This window comes from Cyanistes caeruleus, chromosome 4, assembly GCF_971803275.1.
Source record: "Cyanistes caeruleus chromosome 4, bCyaCae1.hap1.1, whole genome shotgun sequence".
Classification (NCBI taxonomy): Eukaryota; Metazoa; Chordata; class Aves; order Passeriformes; family Paridae; genus Cyanistes; species Cyanistes caeruleus.
This window is the reverse complement of record NC_141704.1, coordinates 70,982,458-71,003,243: the sequence shown is the minus strand read 5'-3', so window position 1 is coordinate 71,003,243 and position 20,786 is coordinate 70,982,458. Positions and strand designations below refer to the sequence as shown.

The following is a 20,786-nucleotide window of genomic DNA, read 5'->3' as shown; positions in this document are numbered from 1 at the left end:
TTTGGTTGAAGAACTTCTCCAAGGTGCTTACCTGTGGGACTTATCCAGGTAAGGGATGTTAGCTCCCTCTTCTTTGAGGTTCAGTGTCCAACCACTCCTACTGCTGGTAAGAAGAACAGAAGAAACATCTGCCCATAGCAAGGACTGCACTGGTGGGCAAAGTCCAAATTCCATCCTTCAGGGAAAAAGAAACAAAGACTGAGGAATTCATGTCTGTTCAAAATTTCATCCTTGACTACTGAAAGCATTGGAAGCACATGTGTATGTTTAAAAATGGAATTGTCCTCATTTAAGAATAAAAATAATTTCATCCCATCACCATTTTTCTTGGTCCAATCCTGAACTGCAGATCCAAACAGCTGAGAAAGCATGGAATAGTCTGCTGGACAGCATTAAAATGAGCAACTCCTGTATCTTCCTAAGATAAGAACACAAATCACAAAGAAAGGCACTCTGAGAAAAAATTTCTTAGAGGAAGACCTCAATTATTTTCCAGCAAGGCAGGTAATATGCATTTGGCTATTTGTTAGAAAAAAAACCAAAAAACAAACCTGTTTTTATACAAGATTTTACTCATATATTAACTATCACATATTTTGCAAAACAAAAAGAGACCACAGCAAAGTAAAATCCCAATTTTTTCCTATATTTAAGCTGTGATAGTATGTCTGAAATGGGAATCCAGAGCCTCACCAGATTAATATCACCACTTGGACCAGAGAATTTGCCATATCCACTTCTTCTGGTTTCGTTCAGTTGGAGCTTCTGTTTGTACAGTGATGATGGCTCTTGAACATTCTGGGATTTAAAGTAGTCCCTGAAGAGATGGCTAACAAAAATATGATGTTACTTTCAAGATGCTTTTTAATTATTTCTACCCTCATCCAGAACCTTCTGAGGAGACTTGAAGAATTTTGAGGAATTTTTCTTAGATTTTGTGGAAACTTGTGGAGGTTTTGTGGGATTTTTGTGTGATTTTGTGGGATATTGAGGCGATTTAGGGATCTTGAGGGATTTTTCATGTATTTTGTGGGAATTTGTGGAGATTTGGTGGGATATTTTTCTAGAATTTGGTCGTGTTTTGAGAAGATTTAGGGAATTATGTGGGATTTTTCTTGGAATTTTGTTGGATATTGAGGAGATTTTGTGGGTGGTTTGTGGAACTTTGAGGGACTTTTCTGGAATTTGGTGAGATTCTGTAGAGAACTGACAAATTATCAGGGATTTTTCATGTATTCTGTGGGAATTTGTGGAGATTTGGTGGGATTTTTGTGGATTTTGGCCGTGTTTTGAGAAGACTTAGGGAATTTTGTGGGACTTTCCTGGGATTTTGTTGGGAATTGAGGACATTTTGTGGGATGTTTCTGGAATTTGGTGGGGCTTTTCAAGAATTTTGTGGTATTTTGAAAAGATTTTGGGAATTTTGTGGTGTTTTTTCTTGAATTTTGTGGGAAACTGTGCTGATTTTATGGGGCGTTTCTGGAATTTGGTCGAGTTTTCAGAAGATTTAGGGATTTTTGTGGGATTTTTGTGGGATGTTCTGGGAATTGGTGGAGATTTTGTGGGACATTCCTGTGAATTGGTAGGGTTTTGAAATGATTTAGGGAGTTTTGTGGGACTTCTCTGGAATTTTGTGTGTTTTTTCTGGAATTGTGTGGTTTTGAGGAGACTTGAAGAATTTTGAGGAATTTGTTTTAGATTTTGTGGGAATTTGTGGAGAATCTGTGGGATTTTACGGGAATTTGGTGGGCCTTTTCAAGGACTTTGTGTGGTTTTGAGGAGACTTGAAGAATTTTGAGGAATTTTTCTTAGATTTTGTGGAAACTTGTGGAGGTTTTGTGTGATTTTTGTGGGATTTTGTGGGATATTGAGGCGATTTCGGGATCTTGAGGGATTTTTCATGTATTTTGTGGGATTTTGTGGAGATTTGGTGGGACATTTTTCTAGAATTTAGTCGTGTTTTGAGAAGATTTAGGGAATTTTGTGTGATTTTTCTGGGATTTTGTTGTATATTGAGGAGATTTTGTGGGATGTTTGTGGAACTTTGAGGGACTTTTCTGGAATTTGGTGAGATTCTGTAGAGAACTGACGAATTATCAGGGGTATTTTCATGTATTCTGTGGGAATTTGTGGAGATTCGGTGGGATTTTTGTGGATTTTGTCCATGTTTTGAGAAGATTTAGGGAATTTTGTGTGACTTTTCTGGGATTTTGTTGGGTATTGAGGACATTTTGTGGGATGTTTCGGGAATTTGGTGGGGCTTTTCAAGAATTTTGTGGTATTTTGAAAAGATTTAGGGAATTGTGTGGTGTTTTTTCTTGAATTTTGTGGGAAACTGTGCTGATTTTATGGGGCGTTTCAGGAATTTGGTCGAGTTTTCAGAAGATTTAGGGATTTTTGTGGGATTTTTGTGGGATGTTCTGGGAATTGGTGGAGATTTTGTGGGACATTCCTGTGAATTGGTAGGGTTTTGAAATGATTTAGGGAGTTTTGTGGGACTTCTCTGGAATTTTGTGTGTTTTTTCTGGAATTGTGTGGGATTCTGAGGAGACTTGAAGAATTTTGAGGAATTTGTTTTAGATTTTGTGGGAATTTGTGGAGAATCTGTGGGATTTTACTGGAATTTGGTGGGCCTTTTCAAGGACTTTGTGTGCTTTTGAGGAGACTTGAAGAATTTTGAGGAATTTTTCTTAGATTTTGTGGAAACTTGTGGAGGTTTTGTGTGATTTTTGTGTGATTTTGTGGGATATTGAGGCGATTTCGGGATCTTGAGGGATTTTTCATGTATTTTGTGGGATTTTGTGGACATTTGGTGGGACATTTTTCTAGAATTTAGTCGTGTTTTGAGAAGATTTAGGGAATTTTGTGTGATTTTTCTGGGATTTTGTTGTATATTGAGGAGATTTTGTGGGATGTTTGTGGAACTTTGAGGGACTTTTCTGGAATTTGGTGAGATTCTGTAGAGAACTGACGAATTATCAGGGGTATTTTCATGTATTCTGTGGGAATTTGTGGAGATTCGGTGGGATTTTTGTGGATTTTGTCCATGTTTTGAGAAGATTTAGGGAATTTTGTGGGATTTTTCCTGGAATTTTATTGGATACCGGGGAGATTTTGTGGGATGTTTGTGGAACTTTGAGGGACTTTTCTGGAATTTGGTGAGATTCTGTAGAGAACTGACGAATTATCAGGGATTTTTCATGTATTCTGTGGGAATTTGTGGAGATTCTGTGGGATTTTTTTGGAATTTGGTAGAGTTTTGAGAAGATTTAGGGAATTTTGTGTGACTTTTCTGGGATTTTGTTGGGTATTGAGGACATTTTGTGGGATGTTTCGGGAATTTGGTGGGGCTTTTCAAGAATTTTGTGGTATTTTGAAAAGATTTAGGGAATTGTGTGGTGTTTTTTCTTGAATTTTGTGGGAAACTGTGCTGATTTTATGGGGCGTTTCAGGAATTTGGTCGAGTTTTCAGAAGATTTAGGGATTTTTGTGGGATTTTTGTGGGATGTTCTGGGAATTGGTGGAGATTTTGTGGGACATTCCTGTGAATTGGTAGGGTTTTGAAATGATTTAGGGAGTTTTGTGGGACTTCTCTGGAATTTTGTGTGTTTTTTCTGGAATTGTGTGGGATTCTGAGGAGACTTGAAGAATTTTGAGGAATTTGTTTTAGATTTTGTGGGAATTTGTGGAGAATCTGTGGGATTTTACTGGAATTTGGTGGGCCTTTTCAAGGACTTTGTGTAGTTTTGAGGAGACTTGAAGACTTTTGAGGAATTTTTCTTAGATTTTGTGGAAACTTGTGGAGGTTTTGTGGGATTTTTGTGGAATTTTGTGGGATATTGAGGCGATTTCGGGATCTTGAGGGATTTTTCATGTATTTTGTGGGAATTTGTGGAGATTTGGTGGGATATTTTTCTAGAATTTGGTCGTGTTTTGAGAAGATTTAGGGAATTTTGTGTGATTTTTCTTGAATTTTGTGGGATATTGAGGAGATTTTGTGGGATGTTTGTGGAACTTTGAGGGACTTTTTAGGAATTTGGTGAGATTCTGTAGAGAACTGACAAATTATCAGGGATTTTTCATGTATTCTGTGGGAATTTGTGGAGATTTGGTGGGATTTTTGTGGATTTTGGCCGTGTTTTGAGAAGATTTAGGGAATTTTGTGGGATTTTTCTGGGATTTTGTTGGGTATTGAGGAAATTTTGTGGGATGTTTTTGGAATTTGGTGGGGCTTTTCAAGAATTTTGTGGTATTTTGAAAAGATTTTGGGAATTTTGTGGTGTTTTTTCTTGAATTTTGTGGGAAACTGTGCTGATTTTATGGGGCGTTTCTGGAATTTGGTCGAGTTTTCAGAAGATTTAGGGATTTTTGTGAGATTTTGTGGGATGTTCTGGGAATTGGTGGAGACTTTGTGGGACATTCCTGTGAATTGGTAGGGTTTTGAAATGATTTAGGGAGTTTTGTGGGACTTCTCTGGAATTTTGTGTGTTTTTTATGGAATTGTGTGGGATTCTGAGGAGACTTGAAGAATTTTGAGGAATTTGTTTTAGATTTTGTGGGAATTTGTGGAGAATCTGTGGGATTTTACTGGAATTTGGTGGGCCTTTTCAAGGACTTTGTGTGGTTTTGAGGAGACTTGAAGAATTTTGAGGAATTTTTCTTAGATTTTGTGGAAACTTGTGGAGGTTTTGTGTGATTTTTGTGTGATTTTGTGGGATATTGAGGCGATTTAGGGATCTTGAGGGATTTTTCATGTATTTTGTGGGAATTTGTGGAGATTTGGTGGGATATTTTTCTAGAATTTGGTCGTGTTTTGAGAAGATTTAGGGAATTTTGTGGTGTTTTTTCCTGGAAGTTTGTTGGATATTAGGGAGATTTTGTGGGTGTTTTGTGGAACTTTGAGGGACTTTTCTGGAATTTGGTGAGATTCTGTAGAGAACTGACGAATTATCAGGGATTTTTCATGTATTCTCTGGGAATTTGTGGAGATTCGGTGGGATTTTTGTGGATTTTGGCCGTGTTTTGAGAAGATTTAGAGAATTTTGTGGGATTTTTCTTGAATTTTGTTGGATATTGAGGAGATTCTGTGGGATGTTTGTGGAACTTTGAGGGACTTTTCTGGAATTTGGTGAGATTCTGTAGAGAACTGACGAATTATCAGGGATTTTTCATGTATTCTGTAAGAATTTGTGGAGATTCGGTGGGATTTTTCTGGAATTTTGGTTGTGTTTTGAGAAAATTTAGGGAATTTTGTGTGATTTTTCTGGAATTTTGTTGGGTATTGAGGACATTTTGTGGGATGTTTCTGGAATTTGGTGGGGCTTTTCAAGAATTTTGTAGTATTTTGAAAAGATTTAGGGAATTTTGTGGTGTTTTTTCTTGAATTTTGTGGGAAACTGCTGATTTTATGGAGCGTTTCTGGAATTTGGTCGAGTTTTCAGAAGTGTTAGGGATTTTTGTGAGATTTTTGTGGGATGTTTGTGGAACTTTGAGGGACTTTTCTGGAATTTGGTGAGATTCTGTAGAGAACTGACGAATTATCAGGGATTTTTCTTGTATTCTGTGGGAATTTGTGGAGATTTGGTGGGATTTTTCTGGAATTTGGTAGAGTTTTGAGAAGATTTAGGGAATTTTGTGTTGTTTTTTCTTGAATTTTGTGGGAAACTGCTGATTTTATGGGGCGTTTCTGGAATTTGGTCAAGTTTTCAGAAGATTTAGGGAATTTTGTGAGATTTTTCCTGGAATTTTGTTGGATATTAGGGAGATTTTGTGGGATGCTTGTGGAATTTTGAGGGACTTTTCTGGAATTTGGTGAGATTCTGTAGAGAACTGACGAATTATCAGGGATTTTTCATGTATTCTGTGGGAATTTGTGGAGATTCGGTGGGATTTTTGTGGATTTTGGCCGTGTTTTGAAAAGATTTAGGGAATTTTGTGGGATTTTTCCTGGAATTTTGTTGGATATTAGGGAGATATTGTGGGATGTTTGTGGAACTTTGAGGGACTTTTCTGGAATTTGGTGAGATTCTGTAGAGAACTGACGAATTATCAGGGATTTTTCATGTATTCTCTGGGAATTTGTGGAGATTCGGTGGGATTTTTGAGGATTTTGGCCGTGTTTTGAGAAGATTTAGAGAATTTTGTGGGATTTTTCTGGGATTTGGTTGGATATTGAGGACATTTTGTGGGATGTTTCTGGAATTTGGTGGGGCTTTTCAAGAATTTTGTGGTATTTTGAAAAGATTAAGAGAATTTTGTGGTGTTTTTTCTTGAATTTTGTGGGAAACTGTGCTGATTTTATGGGGCATTTCTGGAATTTGGTCGAGTTTTCAGAAGATTTAGGGATTTTTGTGGGATTTCTGTGGGATGTTCTGGGAATTGGTGGAGATTTTGTGGGACATTCCTGTGAATTGGTAGGGTTTTGAAATGATTGAGGGAGTTTTGTGGGACTTCTCTGGAATTTTGTGGGGTTTTTCTGGAATTGTGTGGGATTCTGAGGAGACTTGAAGAATTTTGAGGAATTTTTCTTAGATTTTGTGGAAACTTGTGGAGGTTTTGTGTGATTTTTGTGTGATTTTGTGGGATATTGAGGCGATTTAGGGATCTTGAGGGATTTTTCTTAGATTTTGTGGGAATTTGTGTAGATTTGGTGGGATATTTTTCTAGAATTTGGTCGTGTTTTGAGAAGATTTAGGGAATTTTGTGGGATTTTTCCTGGAATTTTGTTGGATACTGGGGAGATTTTGTGGGTGTTTTGTGGAACTTTGAGGGACTTTTCTGGAATTTGGTGAGATTCTGTAGAGAACTGACGAATTATCAGGGATTTTTCAAGTATTCTGTGGGAATTTGTGGAGATTCGGTGGGATTCTTCAAGTCTCCTCAAAACCACACAATTCCAGAAAAACCCCACAAAATTCCAGAGAAGTCCCACAAAACTCCCTAAATCATTTCAAAACCCTGCCAATTCACAGGAATGTCCCACAAAATCTCCACCAATTCCCAGAACATCCCACAAAAATCCCACAAAAATCCCACCGAATCTCCACAAATTCCTACAGAATACATGAAAAATCCCTGATAATTCGTCAGTTCTCTACAGAATCTCACCAAATTCCAGAAAAGTCCCTCAAAGTTCCACAAACATCCCACAAAATCTCCCCAGTATCCAACAAAATTCCAGGAAAAATCCAACAAAATTCCCTAAATCTTCTGAAAACTTGACCAAATTCCAGAAACGCGCCATAAAATCAGCACAGTTTCCCACAAAATTCAAGAAAAAACACCACAAAATTCCCTAAATCTTCTCAAAACACGACCAAATTCTAGAAAAATATCCCACCAAATCTCCACAAATTCCTACAAAATACATGAGAAATCCCTCAAGATCCATAAATCGCCTCAATATCCCACAAAATCACACAAAAATCACACAAAACCTCCACAAGTTTCCACAAAATCTAAGAAAAATACCTCAAAAGTCTTCAAGTCTCCTCAAAACCACACAAAGTCCTTGAAAAGGCCCACCAAATTCCAGTAAAATACCACAGAATCTCACAAATTCCCACAAAATCTAAAACAAGTTCCTCAAAATTCTTCAAGTTTCCTCAGAATCCCACACAATTCCAGAAAAAACACACAAAATTCCAGAGAAGTCCCACAAAACTCCCTAAATCATTTCAAAACCCTACCAATTCACAGGAATGTCCCACAAAATCTCCACCAATTCCCAGAACATCCCACAGAAATCTCAAAAAAATCCCTAAATCTTCTGAAAACTCGACCAAATTCCAGAAACGCCCCATAAAATCAGCACAGTTTCCCACAAAATTCAAGAAAAAACACCACAAAATTCCCTAAATCTTTTCAAAATACCACAAAATTCTTGAAAAGCCCCACCAAATTCCAGAAACATCCCACAAAATGTCCCCAATACCCAACAAAATCCCAGAAAAATTCCACAAAATTCCCTAAATTTTCTCAAAACACAACCAAAATTCCAGAAAAATCCCACCGAATCTCCACAAATTCCCACAGAATACATGAAAAATCCCTGATAATTCGTCAGTTCTCTACAGAATCTCACCAAATTCCAGAAAAGTCCCTCAAAGTTCCACAAACATCCCACAAAATCTCCTCAATATCCAACAAAATTCAAGAAAAATCCCACAAAATTCTCTAAATCTTCTCAAAACACGGCCAAATTCCAGAAAAATCCCACCAAATCTCCACAAATTCCCACAGAATACATGAAAAATCCCTGATAATTTGTCAGTTCTCTACAGAATCTCACCAAATTCCAGAAAAGTCCCTCAAAGTTCCACAAACATCCCACAAAATCTCCTCAATATCCAACAAAATTCAAGAAAAATCCCACAAAATTCTCTAAATCTTCTCAAAACACGGCCAAATTCCAGAAAAATCCCACCAAATCTCCACAAATTCCCACAGAATACATGAAAAATCCCTGATAATTTGTCAGTTCTCTACAGAATCTCACCAAATTCCAGAAAAGTCCCTCAAAGTTCCACAAACATCCCACAAAATCTCCTCAATATCCAACAAAATTCAAGAAAAAACACCACAAAATTCCCTAAATCTTCTCAAAACACAACCAAATTCTAGAAAAATATCCCACCAAATCTCCACAAATTCCCACAAAATACATGAGAAATCCCTCAAGATCCCTAAATCGCCTCAATATCCCACAAAATCACACAAAAATCCCACAAAACCTCCACAAGTTTCCACAAAATCTAAGAAAAATTCCTCAAAATTCTTCAAGTCTCCTCAGAATCCTACACAATTCCAGAAAAAACACACAAAATTCCAGAGAAGTCCCACAAAACTCCCTAAATCATTTCAAAACCCTACCAATTCACAGGAATGTCCCACAAAATCTCCACCAATTCCCAGAACATCCCACAAAAATCCCACAAAAATCCCTAAATCTTCTGAAAACTCGACCAAATTCCAGAAACGCCCCATAAAATCAGCACAGTTTCCCACAAAATTCAAGAAAAAACACCACAAAATTCCCTAAATCTTTTCAAAATACCACAAAATTCTTGAAAAGCCCCACCAAATTCCAAAAACATCCCACAAAATTTCCTCAATACCCAACAAAATCCCAGAAAAATCCCACAAAATTCCCTAAATCTTCTCAAAACACGGCCAAAATCCACAAAAATCCCACCAAATCTCCACAAATTCCCACAGAATACATGAAAAATCCCTGATAATTGGTCAGTTCTCTACAGAATCTCACCAAATTCCTAAAAAGTCCCTCAAAGTTCCACAAACATCCCACAAAATCTCCTCAATATCCCACAAAATTCAAGAAAAATCACACAAAATTCCCTAAATCTTCTCAAAACACAACCAAATTCTAGAAAAATATCCCACCAAATCTCCACAAATTCCCACAAAATACATGAAAAATCCCTCAAGATCCCGAAATCGCCTCAATATCCCACAAAATTCCACAAAAATCCCACAAAACCTCCACAAGTTTCCACAAAATCTAAGAAAAATTCCTCAAAATTCTTCAAGTCTCCTCAAAACCACACAAAGTCCTTGAAAAGGCCCACCAAATTCCAGTAAAATCCCACAGATTCTCCACAAATTCCCACAAAATCTAAAACAAATTCCTCAAAATTCTTCAAGTCTCCTCAGAATCCCACACAATTCCATAAAAAACACACAAAATTCCAGAGAAGTCCCACAAAACTCCCTAAATCATTTCAAAACCCTACCAATTCACAGGAATGTCCCACAAAATCTCCACCAATTCCCAGAACATCCCACAAAAATCCCACAAAAATCCTTAAATCTTCTGAAAACTCGACCAAATTCCAGAAACGCTCCATAAAATCAGCACAGTTTCCCACAAAATTCAAGAAAAAACACCACAAAATTCCCTAAATCTTTTCAAAATACCACAAAATTCTTGAAAAGCCCCACCAAATTCCCGAAACATCCCACAAAATTTCCTCAATACCCAACAAAATCCCAGAAAAGTCACACAAAATTCCCTAAATCTTCTCAAAACTCTACCAAATTCCAAAAAAATCCCACAGAATCTCCACAAATTCCCACAGAATATATGAAAAATCCCTGATAATTTGTCAGTTCTCTACAGAATCTCACCAAATTCCTAAAAAGTCCCTCAAAGTTCCACAAACATCCCACAAAATCTCCCCGGTATCCAATAAAATTCCAGGAAAAATCCCACAAAATTCCCTAAATCTTCTCAAAACATGGACAAAATCCACAAAAATCCCACCGAATCTCCACAAATTCCCACAGAATACATGAAAATACCCCTGATAATTCGTCAGTTCTCTACAGAATCTCACCAAATTCCAGAAAAAGTCCCTCAAAGTTCCACAAACATCCCACAAAATCTCCTCAATATCCAACAAAATCCCAGAAAAATCACACAAAATTCCCTAAATCTTCTCAAAACACGACTAAATTCTAGAAAAATGTCCCACCAAATCTCCACAAAATCCCACAAAATACATGAAAAATCCCTCAAGATCCCGAAATCGCCTCAATATCCCACAAAATCCCACAAAAATCACACAAAACCTCTACAAGTTTCCACAAAATCTAAGAAAAATTCCTCAAAATTCTTCAAGTCTCCTCAAAACCACACAAAGTCCTTGAAAAGGCCCACCAAATTCCAGTAAAATCCCACAGATTCTCCACAAATTCCCACAAAATCTAAAACAAATTCCTCAAAATTCTTCAAGTCTCCTCAAAACCACACAATTCCAGAAAAAACACACAAAATTCCAGAGAAGTCCCACAAAACTCCCTAAATCATTTCAAAACCCTACCAATTCACAGGAATGTCCCACAAAATCTCCACCAATTCCCAGAACATCCCACAAAAATCCCACAAAAATCCCTAAATCTTCTGAAAACTCGACCAAATTCCAGAAACGCCCCATAAAATCAGCACAGTTTCCCACAAAATTCAAGAAAAAACACCACAAAATTCCCAAAATCTTTTCAAAATACCACAAAATTCTTGAAAAGCCCCACCAAATTCCAGAAACATCCCACAAAATGTCCTCAATTCCCAACAAAATCCCAGGAAAGTCCCACAAAATTCCCTAAGTCTTCTCAAAACACGGCCAAAATCCACAAAAATCCCACCAAATCTCCACAAATTCCCACAGAATACATGAAAAATCCCTGATAATTTGTCAGTTCTCTACAGAATCTCACCAAATTCCAGAAAAGTCCCTCAAAGTTCCACAAACCACCCACAAAATCTCCTCAATATCCAACAAAATTCCAAGAAAAATCCCACATAATTCCCTAAATCTTCTCAAAACACGACCAAATTCTAGAAAAATATCCCACCAAATCACCACAAATTCCCACAAAATACATGAAAAATCCCTCAAGATCCCGAAATCGCCTCAATATCCCACAAAATCACACAAAAATCACACAAAACCTCCACAAGTTTCCACAAAATCTAAGAAAAATTCCTCAAAATTCTTCAAGTCTCCTCAAAACCACACAACGTCCTGGAAAAGGCCCACCAAATTCCAGTAAAATCCCACAGAATCTTCACAAATTCCCACAAAATCTAAAACAAATTCCTCAAAATTCTTCAAGTCTCCTCAGAATCCCACACAATTCCAGAAAAACCCCACCAAATTCCAGAGAAGTCCCACAAAACTCCCTAACTCATTTCAAAACCCTACCAATTCACAGGAATGTCCCACAAAATCTCCACCAATTCCCAGAACATCCCATAAAAATCCCTAAATCTTCTGAAAACTCGACCAAATTCCAGAAACGCCCCATAAAATCAGCACAGTTTCCCACAAAATTCAAGAAAAAACACCACAAAATTCCCTAAATCTTTTCAAAATACCACAAAATTCTAGAAAAATATCCCACCAAATCTCCACAAATTCCCACAAAATACATGAAAAATCCCTCAAGATCCCTAAATCGCCTCAATATCCCAGAAAATCACACAAAAATCCCACAAAACCTCCACAAGTTTCCACAAAATCTAAGAAAAATTCCTCAAAATTCTTCAAGTCTCCTCAGAAGGTTCTGGACGAGGGTAGAAATAATTAAAAAGCATCTTGAAAGTAACATCATATTTTTGTCAGCCATCTCTTCAGGGACTACTTTAAATCCCAGAATGTTCAAGAGCCATCATCACTGTACAAACAGAAGCTCCAACTGAACGAAACCAGAAGAAGTGGATATGGCAAATTCTCTGGTCCAAGTGGTGATATTAATCTGGTGAGGCTCTGGATTCCCATTTCAGACATACTATCACAGCTTAAATATAGGAAAAAATTGGGATTTTACTTTGCTGTGGTCTCTTTTTGTTTTGCAAAATATGTGATAGTTAATATATGAGTAAAATCTTGTATAAAAACAGGTTTGTTTTTTGTTTTTTTTTCTAACAAATAGCCAAATGCATATTACCTGCCTTGCTGGAAAATAATTGAGGTCTTCCTCTAAGAAATTTTTTCTCAGAGTGCCTTTCTTTGTGATTTGTGTTCTTATCTTAGGAAGATACAGGAGTTGCTCATTTTAATGCTGTCCAGCAGACTATTCCATGCTTTCTCAGCTGTTTGGATCTGCAGTTCAGGATTGGACCAAGAAAAATGGTGATGGGATGAAATTATTTTTATTCTTAAATGAGGACAATTCCATTTTTAAACATACACATGTGCTTCCAATGCTTTCAGTAGTCAAGGATGAAATTTTGAACAGACATGAATTCCTCAGTCTTTGTTTCTTTTTCCCTGAAGGATGGAATTTGGACTTTGCCCACCAGTGCAGTCCTTGCTATGGGCAGATGTTTCTTCTGTTCTTCTTACCAGCAGTAGGAGTGGTTGGACACTGAACCTCAAAGAAGAGGGAGCTAACATCCCTTACCTGGATAAGTCCCACAGGTAAGCACCTTGGAGAAGTTCTTCAACCAAAACCAGTTCCTGTAAGGCTTTCCAGCCCTTGACAGGAAATAAGCTGATTCCTGCAGGCTGCAACATGAAGACTTCCAGACTGAAGTGAGCATCCTGCTATAAGGAAGGATTTGGGAGTAGTGAGTCATCATTTGTATGGGAAATTAATCTGTGATTTTTATTTATTGTTTTTTTTCATTTGAAGTAACATCACATCATCATAGAGAGACATTGTCTGTCATTTCTGGTGTGGATACCTGAATAACTCAGCTAGACAGGTAGCATGATAAGGCAATACAATGCAGATATTGAAAGGAATTTTTTGGATGATTTTTTTGTTAGTTCAAGCTGCAGTCCCTGATTTATTCAGGCTTTGAAGTACCATGCAAGCCTTTCCCACAGAAGAAATTCTGTTTTATGTAAATAATGCACTGTGCAGTAAACTAGAAGAAAGCAGGGAGCATAGAGCATGAAGTTAGTGTTTCATGCAGGTGTTTGAAGGCAATGTGGGATTCCAGAGCTTAGTGTTTGAATTGCAACTTGAATTTCCTTCTTTGCTGTTATTTAGACTGCTCTGAAGTAGTCATGAGAAGCAAAAATGAAAGGCAATGTTGTTTGATGGGGACTGTGGTAGGGCTTTCTTGCCAGATTTGAAATGGCTTGAATTGATTAAAATCTCCAGGTGAGGGGAAGATTGTATCCATTCCTCTCTCTTATTAAAGCAAATTTTCCAAGAGGGATGTAAAATTGCAGTTGAGGGTTGGGGTGGTTTTTTCTTTTTTCCCTTCTTTCATGTGCAACCTAACAACTCCAATTTCGCAGGCCTATTTAACATTTGATCCCTAAAAGTCAGTCCTTTGCTTTGTATTTTGGGCACTTGTTCATCTTGGGAAATTTGTCATCTTCTCAGGGCATTGAAGGTCAACCAAATGCTGCAGGTTTCATTCTTCCTTTCATATGGTCTATGTCCTGGGGTTTGACTCTTAAGCAGAGCTATTTTTTTATTTTGCAGCCTAGCAGTTGTACGGTGGGGCTGTGTGCAGGTGAATTCACTTGAGAACGATGGGTAAATCAGCTCCTGGGAAGATGTGCACTGCTTGGCCCCGATGCTTCAGCATGCTTGAGGTCAGCTTGGCTGTCTCTGACTGTCTAATAATAATGCAGAATGATAGAATTAAGTATTCATTGTAATTGGTGATCAATAAGATTTGTTTTCAGCTAAGTCTGCGTGCTAGTTTCTAAAGCACTCCAGTCTGTTTCATCAATGACCTTTGTGATTTTAGCTTAAGCTTTCTAGTTTCTGCTGTTGTTATTTTCTGCCCTGTCGCTGTGAGAGGAAGGGATGATGGCTGGAGGTTTGGCAGTCAGCGAGGGCCTGGCCACCACTGCAGTTCTGTACACTCAGCCTTGGAGATGTGATCAGGAATGTGCTGTTAGTTGCCAGTTTTGTATTGCAAAGACTGAGCATGCTGCCATCACTGTGTTTGATAAGTGAGTTTTCATTGGTTTGGTCCAACTCCAAAGCAGCCTTAATTTGAAGGTGGAATTCTTTGTGGATGAGGCTGTGAAGAATATGGTGTTTATACTCCCATCCTACGGGCAGTACGGTAGAACAACTCCTAACTGATTTGGTAATAAAGACCTAGTTTTTCTTCACTAAACCTGCCCTAGCCAAATTCATCAGCTGGTGATAGCTATCTCTGGAGTGGGAGTTCTTTATTGAGTTGATTGACAATTTAATATACTTTGTCAAGCTGTGTTGTTTAGTTTCTGTTGATCCAGAGACACCTGAGGCTCCTTTTGCTTCCTAAGGGATTAAAGTAGCAAGCACTTAGAATGAGATATTGGGAAGATGGGTGCAGGAGACTTTGTAATTTAGTATGGAAAAACATAATAATGATGATGAATATTTCAGGTGGAAATGATAGTATTTCACTATATACTATGTGAAATGCTTTTATGTGATTTTTTTTCATTTCCCTTTTATTTTTTAATCCTGGATAAATTAAATGAGGCTTTTGGGGAAAGCATGAGCTGGAATTTCTATTGAGGTTGATAACCTCTGATTCTGCTCTTGTTTGTCTGTCTGCTGGAACTTGTAGCAAACTAGCTATGTCCAAGTTTAATTGTGTAATAATTATCTTTCAAATCGAGCCTTTCTCACTTGGTGCTGATGTATTTGGGGGAGGGAGGGGAATGGAGAGTAAAGAGCTCTTTTCATGAATACAATTTTAATTTCATCTTGCTGATTTGAGCCTTTCCAAGATTCAAGTGAGCATTGGATCTGGTTGGAACTGAGGGGATGACTCATGACTCTGGCATAAAAACTACATTGCATTCCACATATTAGGAGTTTTCTGTTGCCCACAAGAAAGTTCAGGAAAAAAAAGAAAAATATAGAAATGGGTTTCAAATTTCCTGTGCTATTTTCAGTTGACTCCTCTTTCTGGAGATGCCTTAGCAAGTGTAGGACATCTGAAAAACTTGGAACTGCAACTTTCTTGTTGAGGCTCTGATGAACATTGCTTCTGTCATCAAGTTCTTGTGTTCATACTTTGAACTTAGCTGAGTAATGTTGGTATCAGCAGACTCTGCTAAAGCCATGCCTTCCTAATTAATAATGCATTCTTAATAAAAAAAAAAAAAATCTATTTCTTCATGTATTTAATTACCTAGTGAGTGTAAGACTGAATGAAGTTAATACCGTGCAGATTTCAAGCAAAACGCTGCTTTTTAATGTGCTTCAGTATAGGCTATGCACAAGTCAATAGACATGATTTTTAAGCTTCAGTTACCTTTCATTACCCTGTGCATATTCAAATTCAGATTGATGAATGCTGAACCAAAAGCAGACATCATAGAGTTAATTGAAGTTCTTTAAATTCAGAGGCAAACTATTTTCATAGCTTTGTTTTGAGGGTGGGTTGCTTTTGATGTCTGGGGTTTTTTTGGCTAAGGCAATGGCAAACATTTATTTATCCTGCTCCCTCCCCATTTTCCACCATCGTTGTTGCCAGTGATGCCTGCAGTGCTCAGTGGTCAATGACCCTCAGCCAGGGTGAGCTGCAGGAGCCTTACAGACGGGCCTGTTCTTTCTCCCAGTGCTAGAACAAGTGCAACAGCACAGTGCCATTTTGCTAAAAGCTAATATTTTTCCCAGCAGCTTCTTCTCCAGGCAGAATGAAATGCTTTCTTCAAGAGCAACCACATCTTTTCTCTGCCTGAAAGGTTGTGTTTGTTTGGGGTTTTTTCTCTTGCCTTAGGTGAGAGATAAAAAAAAAATGAAGAGGAAAGCCCAAGGAAATGCCAAAAGTACCACCTGGTAGTAATTTTGTGTGAGTGTCTCCATTTACACTTCAAACTTGCTCTTGGAGAACTTGGAGCTGCATTTAAAATGTATTTTGGTAGGTGGTCTGCTGCTGACTATCTGCATTTCTTCTTCCATTTCTTTTCTGTGCTTGTTTGGTATTGCTGCTGAATGTCCCCAAAGAGTAAAGTGGTGTGGAAGAGTTGAGGAAGCAGCTTTTGAAATTCTAAAGCTGATGTGTAGGTTTTGTTCCTCTTGGATTTTTAAAAGCAGGTATGTCATCCAAGTTAACTTTCTTCAGCAAGTAACAAGATTGTCGTCCTTCCACTGATGCTCTGTATTTTAACAGAGGTATTTGATGGTGCTGGAAAGGAGCAAGATGCAGAATGAGTTTGAGAGAAGTGATTTAAAGTGGGAGCACAGATGGTTGATTCCTAAAAATCAAAAAACGGATGTTTTGTTTTGTAGGAAAATGAAATCTAATCCTATTTGAGGGTCAACAGGATAAATACAAAGAACTAAATACAGATGTAGATACATATATACATATATGCGTGTATATATATATATATATATATATATATATATATATGTATAACCCCGCCCCCCGAAATCTATGAAGCAGGACTGATTGGTGCCATAGCCCAGGCAGCCTGTGGATCTAATTGCCTGCCTGTATTCAGCCCTTGCCTGGATGCCAGGGGAGACGTCTCTGGATTTGTCTCCAGACAGCTTTCCAGGGATGATCCTGCTCCTTTCCTGGTGCCCCAGAGTGCTGCAAGCCCCCCGTCCTGGGGCCATGGTGATGCCTGCCGGGGCCTTTAGGGTCCCCCCTAAAGGGCAGACAGGGCTTGACTGCAAGCTTCCTTGGAAGCTGGAGGCAGGTGAATATTGGCCACCTTCTTCTTTCCCGCTGCCCTCCGTGCTCTTGCAAAGCCTGCTGGGGCACTGGGGCTCTCCATTGCAGGCAGTCTGGAGCTGCCATGCAAAGCCATCTCTCAAGGAGTCCCCAGGTCTCAGGTGCAACCTCAAGAAAATGACACAGCAACGTGTAGAAAACGTGAACTTTATTCACTTGACTACTTCTAAAATCTACAATCCAACGTTACTAGAAGACTATGGGGTAAGAATCTTAAGGCTAAGAAACTTCAATGCTTCAACTGTTTAGAACTGAACACTAAGGGAAAGGTCAACTTCTTGGGGGAAACGTGGTGGGGAATCGAACAACAACAGGGGTGTGGCTAACTTGTAAGGTGGGGAACGTCGCAGTGCCTGGGCTGGGCACTGGTCACCCGTTCCCCGTAAGGTTCTGTAGCTGGAGCGCGACGCTGGAGGTCAGAGCTGTGGGGAGGTGCGGAGTCTCCTGTCACTGCCCTCTTTTGCCGCCATCTTGGTGGTTGGTTGAGGGCTGTCGCGAAGGAGCAGCCGCATCAGGTCGCGGTTGTCCATCAGCAGCTGCATCAGCTCCGTGGGACAGCCCTGTCTTCGATGGCGGCGGGGCCCCGCACGGCCCGAAGGGCTCTGGAGATTCCGCTGCAAGGCAAAGCACAGGGATCCCCATGGAAGAGGCAGAGGGGCAGAGCGGGGCCGGCACCTGTGGGGCTGCCTTTGGCCTGGGAGACAGAGACTCGGGCCCAGTTGGGCTGGGCTGGCCCGGGGAAGAGGCTGCAGCAGGCAGAGCTCTGCCGCCTCTGCTTGGTGCTGTCCATGGAGCTCAGCCCCTGGGCCGCATTCCCCAGCCAGGAGCTCAGGCCCCTTCTGCCGCAGGGCATTGGCCAAAGGGTGCCCAAGAGGCCCTCAAGGTCTGCCCCATCCCGCCTGCCTGACCCCCCACCCCCCTCCTCACCTCTCGCCAGCGTCTCTGAATTCTTTTTCCGAGCGACCATCCCATGGCCATTCCTATGATGAGCAGGTCGATGAGCAGGAATGTCCTGGCCGCCCACCGGATGCGCTCAGGGTCCGACTCGTCCAGATGACAATCCTCCAGAAGCAGAGGAGAGGCATCCGTGCTGCGCTCAGGTTTGCTCACAGGGTCGAGGGGATGAGCCAAGAGCAGCAGCACGTAAAGCTGCAGCAGCGCGGAGGAGCCGTGAGCAGCCATAGTGCTCTGCCAGCAGCACCGAGGCTCTGGGCGTCTCTCTGCGAGCAGCTGTGCCTGGGCACTGGGGCGCAGCAACAGCTGGGGACAGTTGCCAGCCAGCGTGCCGTCCCCAGAGGCTGTGATGTCACAGAAGCACAGAACGCCCTGGCTGCAGAGAGCCCTGAGAGAATGTTGAGTCCAAGCTGGGAGCCATGGCGGCAAGCATGGCCAGCAGAGCGGGGCCCGAGCGCTGCGGCCTGGCTTGCCTTGCACCCGTGCCACAATGATGACTCCAGCAGCCCCTGTCAGGCCATTGCAGTATCTGATGGCCCACGCTGGGCACAAGTTCTTCCCAATGGCCAGCGTAAACCTCCCTTGGCCCAGCTTCCAAGCCTTGTTGGCATCTGCTCTCTCTTGTCCTTGCCCACCTGGCTGGCGCTGCCGTGTTGCTCGCTGGCCTGTCTGTGGGAGAAGAGGCTGTGCCAATGAGTGCTGCTCAACTTGGAGGCCATTCAAAGGAGGATTTGATTGTGCCTGCTGTGGGAAGAAGGAATATGCGTGCACATGGCCACTTCCCATAGGTTTTACCCCAGATTTTCATGAGCAGCTGTCCTAGTGAAAGTCAAGTCTGTTTTAGTGAGTATTTGAGGGCTTCCAGAGCACAGTGCCATCTCAGGGGAATTCTGCTGGTTGAGTTCTACTGAGGCTTTGAGATGAGTTGCAAATCCTGAAAATGTTCTCCTTGCCCAGGTAGTAATTTCACAGTTTAGACTCTGGGGATATTGATTGCTCAGTGTTGAGGACCTCATGTAACTTTCAGCCCCAGAAACTTTCAACCTCCAGTGATTGTCCTTGAGACAAAACCATTTGAAATCTTTTTTTCTGTGGACAGGAATTGCTTCGGTGTTACTTCACATCATCCATTAAAAATTTGATGCCTGGAACAAATCCCGAGTGCTGTGTGATTTCCTTGGTCGTGTTCTTTGGAATGGCTTCCCCCTCATTTTGTGAAGCTGGCCCCAGAAAGGTCATAGATGGGTGAGAAGTTCTGAAAGGCCAAGTGGTGCAGATCTTTGCCTCCTGTTTCGAGGTCTGTGGTGAGCTGTGAGTCCAAGAGCTGATTTGAAGTGATGGTGAAAACACAATTGAACCTTTTTGCAGCAGGGTGGATGGATAGAAGCAAAGCACAGCACGGCTGGCAGCAGCAAATGAATTAAAATGCATCCCTGGAATATGTTTCTTGGATTGTTCTTCTAGTATTGTGGTAGTAATTCTGATGTCTGAGTAGTGAACAAGCAACAAGTAGTGAACACGTGATTTGTAGTCAGTTTTCTATTTCTTATGTAGTGGAGAGTATGGATGCTAGCTTTGGAGCAGGCTGCAGAGAGCTGCAGAAACTGCAGGCCCCATGGCCTATCAGTCCTGCCCGAGAAGCTAGCCTGGGAATTCATAGGAGGATTTCAAAACAATCCTCAGAGACAGAAAACAACTGCCAGGTGCTGTTTGTCTGTCCTCTTGTTTTCCTTGCAGGAGAAAGTCAGGGGGGTGGTGAGCCCCGCTGACCAATGATGGTGATGTAGCACTTTACTAAGCAATAAGAGTTTCCTTTCTGTACTTTCCACGTATCTGTCTATTAGACAAGCCTAGAGTAATAAAGTAGAGAAGATTCTCCTGTTGTGACTCCCTTGAGAGTCCGTGTCGTTCTTTCCCACCGTTCCCAATCAGAACGACAGAGGAGATTTTTAAGAATTGTGTTTTTCTCTCCTGGTTGAGGAATGTGTTCTTCACGGGCTGAATCTTCATATCACTTTGTTTTTGTAGAAGAGCAGTTTCAGCAGCAGATGATTCTCCTTGCCCTCCTTTTCATTTTTCTTGTCTGTATTATTGCCTGGCAGGTTAACCTTTTCAAATTGCGTGCTGCAAAACGTTGCTACTAAGGATAGTTGGTGTCCAAACAGGTTCTTTTCTCGCTTGGATTTCAACTATTGCAGGATGAAAGGTTTCTAATGAAGCTACAGAATTGCATATCACTGGGACCTTGACTTCTTCCCTGCTTGGATCTAGATAAAGAGATTCTTGCCAATTGAACTGCTGACATATTATGTAGAGATCAGGAGTGGCCACCACAAGTGGTACTGAATTCTTGGAAATGTGGTGATTTTTGTTAGAAATGATTTTAGCTTCGACAGTGCAAGCTTATCATATCCATCTGCATTTGTGTTCTATTAATCATGGGGTTTTGTATTAAGCATGGGCTTCAGTTTGCTGTCTTTTTGTCACTTCTTCAAATACCAGTTTTCTACACCTGCTGGCTTGTTCCTTCTGACTTCAAATGGTATCTCTTGGGCACATAACTTCATCTTATTGTGAACAGCGCAAAGAACATGTTTTGGTCTGCCTTGATTTGATGGAGTGATTGCTGTGGAAGGACTGGGAGGTTTTGTGGTTT

General features: G+C 40.3%; 1 protein-coding gene across 1 annotated transcript; it reads right to left on the bottom strand.

The window, feature by feature from the left end:
* Nucleotides 1–17,307: 17,307 nt before the first annotated feature.
* LOC147653752 (uncharacterized) lies at nucleotides 17,308–19,344 on the bottom strand. The gene is made up of 2 exons (XM_086885317.1): nucleotides 18,104–19,344; nucleotides 17,308–17,790 (listed from the first exon to the last, which is right to left on the bottom strand). The coding sequence occupies exons 1-2, from the start codon at nucleotides 18,914–18,916 to the stop codon at nucleotides 17,593–17,595; spliced, it is 1,011 nt and encodes a 336-aa protein (XP_086741443.1). The 5' UTR covers nucleotides 18,917–19,344; the 3' UTR covers nucleotides 17,308–17,592.
* Between the last annotated feature and the right edge of the window lie 1,442 nt (nucleotides 19,345–20,786).